Source organism: Tetranychus urticae, chromosome 2, assembly GCF_039701765.1.
Source record: "Tetranychus urticae isolate SD_2017Ah chromosome 2, NJAU_TeUrti_SD_1.0, whole genome shotgun sequence".
Lineage (NCBI taxonomy): Eukaryota > Metazoa > Arthropoda > Arachnida > Trombidiformes > Tetranychidae > Tetranychus > Tetranychus urticae.
This window is the reverse complement of record NC_142959.1, coordinates 13,097,796-13,108,157: the sequence shown is the minus strand read 5'-3', so window position 1 is coordinate 13,108,157 and position 10,362 is coordinate 13,097,796. Positions and strand designations below refer to the sequence as shown.

The 10,362-nt window shown below is 31.2% G+C and overlaps 1 protein-coding gene and 3 long non-coding RNA genes across 5 annotated transcripts; 3 read left to right on the top strand and 1 right to left on the bottom strand.

The window, feature by feature from the left end:
• Positions 1-71: 71 nt before the first annotated feature.
• On the top strand, positions 72-2,136 carry LOC107369161 (pyruvate dehydrogenase E1 component subunit beta, mitochondrial). Its single transcript, XM_015937091.2, has 4 exons — positions 72-552; positions 654-761; positions 850-1,372; positions 1,438-2,136. Exons 1-4 carry the CDS (start codon positions 235-237, stop codon positions 1,584-1,586), a joined length of 1,098 nt encoding a protein of 365 aa, XP_015792577.1. The 5' UTR covers positions 72-234; the 3' UTR covers positions 1,587-2,136.
• A 1,531-nt stretch (positions 2,137-3,667) lies between these two features.
• LOC107368846 (uncharacterized) lies at positions 3,668-6,791 on the top strand. 2 transcript variants are annotated; one of them, XR_003083804.2, is made up of 3 exons: positions 3,668-4,170; positions 4,377-4,762; positions 4,907-6,791. It is a non-coding gene; the product is annotated as an uncharacterized LOC107368846 (long non-coding RNA). The 2 variants fall into 2 exon arrangements; XR_016198593.1 differs by having other exon boundaries at positions 4,377-4,753; positions 4,907-6,223.
• LOC112539840 (uncharacterized) lies at positions 4,375-8,613 on the bottom strand. The gene is made up of 2 exons (XR_003083810.2): positions 8,498-8,613; positions 4,375-4,536 (listed from the first exon to the last, which is right to left on the bottom strand). It is a non-coding gene; the product is annotated as an uncharacterized LOC112539840 (long non-coding RNA).
• Positions 8,603-10,144, top strand: LOC149093920 (uncharacterized). The gene is made up of 3 exons (XR_016198594.1): positions 8,603-9,142; positions 9,490-9,764; positions 9,837-10,144. It is a non-coding gene; the product is annotated as an uncharacterized LOC149093920 (long non-coding RNA).
• The last annotated feature ends 218 nt before the right edge of the window (positions 10,145-10,362 follow it).

The window sequence follows — 10,362 nt, the reverse complement described above, 5'->3', positions numbered from 1 at the left end:
ATGCTCTTATGCTCCTTACGTTTACACTGATCCTGCTCTTTTTATGCTTTTTATGCTAACTTGTTGTTGCTTTCATTTAACTTTCATTCTTGATCCGGTGTCTGTGTTTTTATTTTGTATTTATACTCAAATTTAATTGTTTTTTGTTTGTTATTGTTGTTCAAATAATTATTAACCCTCCTTGCTTTCAATTTTGTTGTTTTTTTACTTCACTGATATTTTTCTGTTTCAAATATGAACAAGGTTAATAGTAGGTTAATATCTTTGCTAAGGCATGTAAAGCCTTCCAATAATAATTTAATACAGAGTAGAGGGTTAAGTGTCAGCTGTGTTAACCAAGCCAAGTTAACTGTTCGTGATGCCCTTAATTCTGCTATGGACGAGGAAATGGAACGAGATGAAAAGGTTTTCATAATGGGAGAAGAGGTTGCTCAATATGATGGTGCCTACAAGGTAACCCGAGGTCTATGGAAAAAATACGGTGATAAAAGAGTTATAGATACTCCGATTACTGAAATGGGATTTGCTGGCATTGCCGTTGGAGCTGCTATGGTAAATATTTAATATTGATTGTTCAAAATCGACCATTCTTTATATAAATGTATTTTCTTTATGTATTTTAATTATTTCTCTCCACTCTTCTTCTAACCTAGGCTGGTCTTAGGCCGATCTGTGAGTTCATGACTTTCAACTTTGCCATGCAAGCAATAGATCAGATTATAAACTCGGCGGGCAAAACATTTTATATGTCAGCTGGAATGGTAATAATTTATCACCTTACTGGAGATGAGCAAAACAATGCAAAAGCATAGGCATTAACTAATCATTTAATTTTCCTCCTCGTCTCAGGTTGGTGTACCCATTGTGTTTAGAGGTCCTAATGGAGCTGCATCTGGTGTTGCTGCCCAACATTCTCAGTGCTTTGGTGCTTGGTACAGTCACTGTCCTGGTCTTAAAGTTATTTCACCCTATTCAGCTGAAGACTGTCGAGGTCTTTTGAAAGCTGCTATTAGAGATCCTGATCCAATAGTTTTCCTTGAAAACGAGTTACTCTATGGTGTTGCTTTTGATACTCCTGATGAAGCTTTATCCCCTGATTTTACTTTACCTATTGGAAAAGCCAAGATTGAAAAGCAAGGTTCACATGTTACATTGGTTGCTCATTCTAAAGCTGTAGGAACTTGTTTAGATGCTGCAAAGGAACTTGCCGGCAATGGTATTGAATGTGAAGTCATAAATCTTCGATCACTTAGACCTTTAGATGAAGAAACTATTATTCAATCGGTTGTAAAAACTCATCATTTAATAACTGTTGAACAAGGATGGCCACAATGTGGTATCGGTTCGGAAATTTGTGCCAGAATAATTGAAAGTAAGCCTATCCCCACCTATCTATTCAATTTGTATCTAATTATAACCTTTTCCCATTTTACACAGGTCCAGCATTTGATTACCTTGATGCCCCAGTGGTTCGAGTTACCGGTGTAGACGTTCCAATGCCATACACTCAATCATTAGAGCAACATGCAATCCCGGTAGCAAGTGATGTTGTTTTAGCGGTTAAAAAAGTTCTTAACGTTGCATGATATAGTTAAAAGAAACAAATTTAGACAGAATTCAATTAAATCTTTATGCTATCTTTTGTTTTATCTAGTCTGGTAATTGACCCAGAGTATAAGTGTCAAAAATGTTAGCCCGTTAAAGCGTTAACTTTTTTTCCTCCCTTTTTTTCCAATTGCCATAGGTTTATCATTACTAATCACGAGTACTGTACATGATAAAAATACTTTTTCTTTTTCAATGAGTGATGATAACCATGATGTGGAAATATCCTTTATCATCATTATTGTCACTAATTAGAAATTATGAAAGTAAGAAATGGAATCAAACAGAAGATGCATTTTTGTCTTATAATTTTTTCCTGAGATAACTAAATTTTAAAAATATAATTTCAACTTTATCTTTATTCTAACAATTAATTATCATGTGTTAAAGTTAATTTTTGAATGGCATCATTTCATCGAATGGCAATTAGAAGTTTAAGTAGATTAATTAACTACCAGTTTTGTTAAAAGTATTTATCAATTGTTTTGCACAATGCAAGTTCACAATAAAGTTGAAATATTTAATTTTAAATCGCGCTCAAAATTATTTTCTCGTCCCTAGATGGCACTAGCAGCTCAGAAAGGAAAAAGATTGTTGTGAAAAAAACAAAATAAACTCCGAGCTTGATCAATGGTTTATTTTTGATTTTAATTAGTAGAGTAAAAGTAGAAATGAATTGTCAAGTAAATTAAATTTTCGTCCAAACGATTAGTAGTTGACTTTACCTAAATAAATGAGACAACCGATTGAAAAAATCATCATTAGATTTACTTTGCTTAATGAAAGGTAAGTGTACTTCTGTGTTTTATTGATGATTCAGTTCGACAACAAATTACGTTCAAAGTTAATTAATTTCAAATTAAGAGCAAATTTTTGTCTCTTTGATAGAAACTAATTAGTTAATTTTATTATTCACCTTGCTCATATTTATAAGAAAAGGTAAGAAAAAAGAGAAATTCTGTGAGCAAATGATGATGACTGTTTAAATATCTTTAGGCTAAATTGTGTTGTCATTAAATAAGTGCAATAATTTGATAATTTTCGGTGAACATTCATCATCATTATAATCATATCTCTCTCTTTCTCTCTCTCTCACTATTTGACATCATCTTTTTATTGTTAAATCAACAACAATTTCACCCTTTATTTACCTTTTAACCTTCTTCTTTCACCCTCGACAATCAATTGGTTATAAAACAGCATTAATTGTCAAAACATATAATAAAAGGTAATTGAAGGTTGAAAACAAATGATATTAATGGTAAATCTCATCTCTTTTGTTCCATTTTTTTTCTTCTTTGCGTTTTCAAGGTAAATGGACGGATAAATGGGCTCACCAGAAGATCCAGGAGAAGCAAGAAAACGATCGCTTAGTTTCAATTTCACCATCTCAATCTGTCTTTATTGTTAATATGATCTGCCATCATTGTTATAATCAAGTTAATCACGCAAACTTGTTAACGGGTTATCGTTAAAATAAATCAGGATTTGGAACCAAACAAACAGATGAGAAGATAATTACTATTGATTGAAGGTTTTTTCTTCTCTGCTTCTCTCTCTCTTATCAAATAAGCATGAAATTATTGAGGAAGTTGGAGCTTTTGGCTGAACAATTTTGACTCTTCTCTGTTACCATTTTTACAATTCAAAACAAACCCAAAATGACGACCTTATAATTAAAAGAAATCATGGATGATAATGATCGTCATTATCAAGACGAAGATTGGAAAAGATGATCAAGTGAAAGATGGTAGAGACAGACAGGAGAAACAAATGATTATTATCAAATTAACTTGGTAAAAAGAGAGTAATCAATGGAGTAAAGCAAATTAAATTGCGGAAGGTGAATTTATCCACATAAACCTCAAACTTCTTGATTAGTAACAGACTAATTACATTTTTCAAACCCAATTAGTATCTAAATGTGAACTTTAAATTAGTTACAACAAATTGAATCAATTTTTGGAAATTTCAATTCAACTCAATTTACGCGCAATTGGAAAAAAGCGGGAGACAAATCAATACCATTGGCTCATTGGAAAAGCTTACATCATTGGCGGTTAACTTTCATAAAATGTGCTACATAGTCATCAGGGTTGCGTTAGCAAAATTAGACATTTTTGTCTAGTTGATAACTCATGGTGTTGAAGCATTTCACCCTTTTTTATTTCTATTAAATCTAATGTGTCTACCAATTTAGTGATTTTTGTATGTGATTACAGTAATTAAAATTGTTTACGTTGATAAGAAAAACCAACAAAAAAGGTGAAATTAAAAATGTTTAATCTTTTAGATTAAACGTTTTGTTTTAATGTGGGTATACGGTGAAGGAGTAAGACAAAACCAACAATTAAAGTATAAAGTAAACTGTGAAAACAATCGCGTAATTTAGTTGATTAAGGGTTTCTCTGTTTAACCAAAGAAACGACGAAAGGATGCCAAGACAAAGTTTCATATTTCTCTTCATCATCATCATCATCATCATCATCTCTTGAGAATCTTCTCAAGCTCTTACCATGAAAATTGTATTTAATTAAGATATCTAATTAAGGGTTACATTTTCAGGTAAATATAAAAACCATTCAACTTATACTTGTTTTCAGTTTTTGCTCTTCTCATCTTGTTTCTTGTTCATTGTAAAAAAACATCTCATATTTCCTCCTACTTCTCCTTCGTCACCATCATCATTTAGAATGAGATTTGCATTTAATAGCCTTACTTCTATACCTCAATTGCAACCAAATTAATTGCTTCTTGTCACCATTAATTAGGTCCATTCGTTGTCATCATCTTCATCATCAGTGTTATTTCCAGTTGTTGGTACTCTTCGTTGTTGGTAACATCATCACCGCCATCATCAGCATCATTAAACATAGATATAATTACCATTGATACAGTATCATGATGGTAATGATGATGACAAGAAATATCCTGTAAAACAAAATAAAAATGAAAATGTGACCCAAAATTATTAGCTGTTGAATGTTATTATTATCATTTTAAGATGAGAGAAGAGCAAATTATAATCATGGCGATGATAATAATTTGCTTTTGGACAAAAAAATTTTGACAAGGAGAGGATTAAAATGCAACTGTAACTGGTTGCAGTGTCAACAAAGAAGAGCCAATTAAAGTGATAAACCTTAAGGTAAAAAAGGTAAGCAGAAGAATAAAATTTTTTATTTAAAACAGGTAGAAAAGGAAACCACAAAAACTCTCATCATTTTGGTCAAGCAATGTTTACAATTTTTTACTTTATTTAATAAAAATACTAATCATCTTCTTTTTTCAACCATAACAGAGTCACAGAAAATCAAAGCAAAGCCAATCATCTGCTCCAACCCATCCTGAACATATGAGAAACCATGAGAAACCGCTGATTGAGACAGAAAAATTGAGTCAACCGATCTTTCCATTAGGTTAAACGACCGTTCATGTTTTATTAACTGCCCCTGGGAGGACAAATATTGAAGACAAAACGAGCATGAAAATTGAAGGACAATAATATTTTCAAAGGATTGAACAAAATGAGATGAAACTATTTAACTCTATTCCCCTTTGGTTTTGACAAAGCACTATGGCAAGAAGCAAAGGAAAGATGGTTTTTGAAGATGATTGACGATAATTGTAAAAGATGAAGGCGAACAGGTATAGATCATTAAGGTCTAATGGCAAGGAAAGAAAGAAGATACAAAAGATGTAAATAGAAAGAGGAGGAAGAAAGAAAGAAAATGATGATGATGAGGATGATGAAGGAGAAGGCAAACAGCAAAAATTAGGAGTGATAAATCATCTTGTTACCTTCTCATCCTTAGAGAGACAACACACATATTACAATAAGAGCAACAACTCGTCAGTATTTTATTTGAGCTCATGGTGATTCTCGTCATCATCATCATCAACAGCAACATCAACCTGATCAACATGATCATCACAAAGCAACAAACAAACAGACAGAAAGAGATAAAAAGAATGGCAAAAAGCATAACGTTTCTTACCAAACCAGAATACAGATTAACGATAATATACTATGAGTTTTTGGGTGTCTTAATTAACATTCAGGTTTAGTCTTAATTTTAAATATTAACGATAAATAATAATGATGAGCAAATATAATTACAATAATCATAAACAGAAAGATAGACAAAGTGCTTCAAGTTTAATGGTGAAAAATGAAGAGAAAAGATGAAAAGAAGAAGAAGAACAAGAAAAACTCACAACTAATCTGAATAACATATTCATGGTAATGAAATTATCTGAAGCCATCTTCATGTAACTTTAACTGTTGTTACTTGGCCAACCATTTGCGTGGTTGGTTAATCATAGCCTCAAGCAATTATAATAATTATCATTATTATTATTAATATTTAGTTAACACCAACAATAAAAGTCTTTTTACTTGTTTGTGTTGTTCAATCATAAATCATATTTTTTACACTGTAAAAGGTTTTTGGCTAAAGTTAAGGTAAAACTAAAAAATTGATACCTGATAAAAGGTATTAAAAAGTTAGATTTATTTATTATTACAATTAGTATTGTAAGGTTGTAGCTGAAGTACCCAAAGTAAATTGTAAATGATTGTGTATTAATGTCAAATAAAGGCCAAACTAGCTAATAATCAATAGTATAATCAGGTAGCAAAGATAAACTTGGTTTTAAATTGATTTTTTAGACGATTAATTGGTAAGAAAAGAGGTAAATTATTGCTCTTTTTGTTTCTTTTTTCTGGTTCTGTTGGTTTTAAACGGGTTAAGAAGATAATGATGATGACTTGAATTATCTTTTTACCTCCCAAATCGATAATTATTCATTATTCATTATTACTATTGCCTCAAGTGATTAGTTGATTTCTCACAAAGATGATTTTCCTCAATCATAATTTTGTATCTTCTTCTTATTTTGCTGTTTAATTCAACTGTTCACCTTCATCTTCTCCTCCTTGAATTATATTTTGTTTTTTGTTTCTGGTGAATCAATCAAATGATTGATTCAACATTAATCTTAACCATTAGCATCTTTCATTGTCGATTGTTAATCATATCATTTAAATCAATTGATAATCATTAATCTAATCACAAGAAAGCTGTCTATTTAATATATTGAAACAGTTTGAAGCAGCAAATTGTTTAATGTATTGAATCTATATTTTCTTGAGTCGCTCTTTGATTAATAATGATTGTAACCAATTATCAGATCCATTTATTATTCAATGTTAAATGAATGAGTAGGTGGGTTAAGTCAGGGTGGGGTGGGTTACACTAAGCACCACAGATTCATACACATGAGCATCATCTTTAATCATGTTCATCGAGCCACCCTGATAGTGTTTAAAATCAAATTAAGGAAGGTTATTTTGCATCACAAAATCTGATAACGATTATACGATTCTCATCATTATCATTATTAACAATAATAATGTAATTCCAGTGGGCAGTTAATGTGCTTTTGACTTAACAACAATTAGAAACAGTTCACAGATCTGTTTGTTAATTAACTGTTAAAGACGGCAAATTTACCTTTAACCAATTCTGTATTAAATATGCAAACAGTTGACGTTTTGAATACACAAACACACACAATTGTATTATTATCAAGTTTAAATTGTTAATCTTTTCTGTATTTGCATTTATGTATCTTTTATGTTTGCTTTTACTGTCCAATTTTGTCAATAGAAACCTGTGATTTACATAAATTTGTAAATATGGTGCAAGTCAAGGTGAAAATCATTCAAGCAGCATTTATTTGATTTGTTGGTTCCTTTCTGTTGTTTGACAAAAAAAGTCAACTTGAAACAAGATTCAACAATAATTATGCATTCATCAATATTTAATCATTGTAATCAAGTTTTATTAATAAGTTAAATGATTATACCTGTTAATTATCTGTATTATGTACGAAAAGTTTAATATTAAAGTTGTTAATTACATTTCCATTGAGAGTAAAAAAAAGGTTGAAACCAAACATTAGGCACTTACACACTTAACTCTTTGGTTAGACTTTTTGTTTTTTTCCCTTCATGCGGACTGTTTTGTGTTGTGTTTAAGATAAAGAAAGCAAAGTAAGTTAACAAATGGTTGAAATTAACTCTTTGAACCAGAGAAAAAGATGGAATCTAATGAAAATTGGAACAAATAATGATTAATTTTAATGAAACTGGATCATAAATTTTATCGCCTCACTGTCATTTCCTGAGACGAGGTTACTTCTAATGAGAAGCAGAAGTAACAAGACTTCTTTGTTTTAACATTTTCACAAAACTGAGAGAAGAAAGGAGATGACGATGATGAAGGAGAAGAAGAAGAAGCAAAAAGTAAACAATTTAAATGGATTGCTAGAAATTAAAGAGGCTCCCAGAAATTAAGCCAAAATTATGGGCACCGCGGTTGTAGTTAAATTATCTCTAATAACCGGAGGAAAGGAAACTCTTAAGATGATGATGATGAGACCCCAGGTAGAGGAAGAAGGTGAAAGGAGAGAGAAAGAGAGAGAAAGATGATAGGAGGAGCAAAGTTAACTTAGTGTAACATTGAAAATAAGATGAAAAAAAAGGTAACACGGAGAAGAAGGAAAAGGAAAGTGAAATTGATACTGCCTAATAAGATGGGTAAAAAGGTAAAGTATAATAAGATGAGGCGGATGATCCGGTTGAAGAGGCAGATGAAGAGTGAAAGATGATGCAAGTTGGAACAAAGGTAAGAAGTGATTCAATTGAATTGGCAAAAGGTAAACTTGATTAATGGTCAATCCAATTGGAATTAGTGTTTAACAAGTATCAGTCTATTTGTTACCTCCAAATGGAAATCTTGAAGCTTCACAAACACTGTTTAATGATTATTTTTCATTCTCCTCTTTCAACTCAAGTAAATGTTTCGTTATTTTTAAGGATACTCACAGTTATGGTGATGATAATGATAATTATGATCAGTAACAAACAAAAAACAAAATAAAAACAACAGTTTTTATACGTTAATACAACCATTAATGAAAAATAATGCCTAGGACAAAATGGCAGAAATGATGAAGGTGCCATCTATTATGTTTTTCCTAATAACACAAGCTAAACGCAATTGTGTGATAATCTGTATAATTTTTGTCCCTTAATTGTACCTTTTTTATCGTCTTTATCATCATCTTTTCCCATCATAATTGGTAGCTTCAAATAATTTGACTCCATAGCCTTGTAGTACATCTTGTAGTTTTGTATTTTTATGTTGTTTCATTCATCTAACCTCTTAACTTTTTTCTTGTACAGTGTATGGCTTGTTACATGTTATCCTTGTTTTGTCTGCCCTTTGTCTTCAATGTTAACCCATCTTAAAGATTCAATTTATTGTGGTTTGGTGACCAAAATTACAGGTTAAAAGACGGAAATATTGACCTATGGTCAAAGATATTTAGTTAACCTGGAAAAAAGTCTAAATGATTACTTTTGCCAAATTCATTTATCAATTTGACATCAATAGATGAAGAGAGAGAGACAGGAAAAAGGAAGGTAAAGAAAGATTCTTCTTTTAATGATGGTAAAATGTGATAAAATGTAAGTGTATCAATCTTTGCATTATAAAATGATGATTAAATTAATGATACAAGGTTTGAATGTAAAAAGAACTTTTCATCATCAATCACAATTAAACTGATTGTGAGTAAAAAAGACAGAGGAAAGAAAGGTATTATAATTGATTAAAATAGCAAAGGAAACAAACGCCAAGTAAAATATTCACTGAAATGATAACCTTTGAAAGCTTGGAATCAAAAGGCAACCATTAAGGTGATGCTAATCATTCATTTACATTGAAACAAAGATATTTATTTATCACAATCATCCAATCCTGATTAGTATTATTAAAATTAATCAACCTTTTCTCCCCTTAATTGATCAAATAGGACAAGAAACAAAAGGCCCAACCAAGACTATACCAATACCAAAGGAGGAAACAAACCAACTGGAAGTTGATCAACAAATCCATGGCTCTATTGGTTCTCCATGCTTCTTCATGATCAACGATTCAAAAGGCCAAATCTATCTTAGTCACACCATGAGCTGACTTGGAATCATCCTATTATTTAAATTGTATCGATGAATGGGACTCAGAAAAGGAATCAAATTATGCAAAAAGTGAAAAAATGGAATCTTGTGCTGAAATTGAGACAAGCAAAAAGTAATGATCAAATGAAGTAGCAATATATTGTTCTTAACTGTCTAAACAACATCTTACTTTATTATCTCACAGTTTCAGGATTATTTGAACAACATCTTAGCATCACTTTGCATCACATGCTCTTCATCTTCATTCACTTTATCTTCACCTTTTTGCTTCATTTTCTCCCATTTTTATTCACAACAGAATCAAAAAAAGTAAACCCTGAAAAAGGTGAAAATAAATTGACTTTAGTATCAAATCACAAGCATAAGATGATGGTGATGAGTATGAGGATGATAGGAATCATCAATTGTTTGCCATTCATCGCCAACTCGCACACTTTATTTTTTTCCACCTTCATCTTTTTCATGCATAAAATAAATCTATTTCAGAGACAAGATGTATTATTATTTTTAAACCTATCCAAATGATAGCGATGAATAGCAACAATGTATGTACTTGTTTGGAAGATTTAAAGGTTAAAGTTAAGATGACGATAAAGGTGGTGTGATCTTGATGAAAATTGATGTTCATCTAGTGACCAGGAGGTTCATGATGGTCCAAGTATAGAGGATTAATGATATTTAAAAATGATCATTCTTGCGTTTCACTGAAA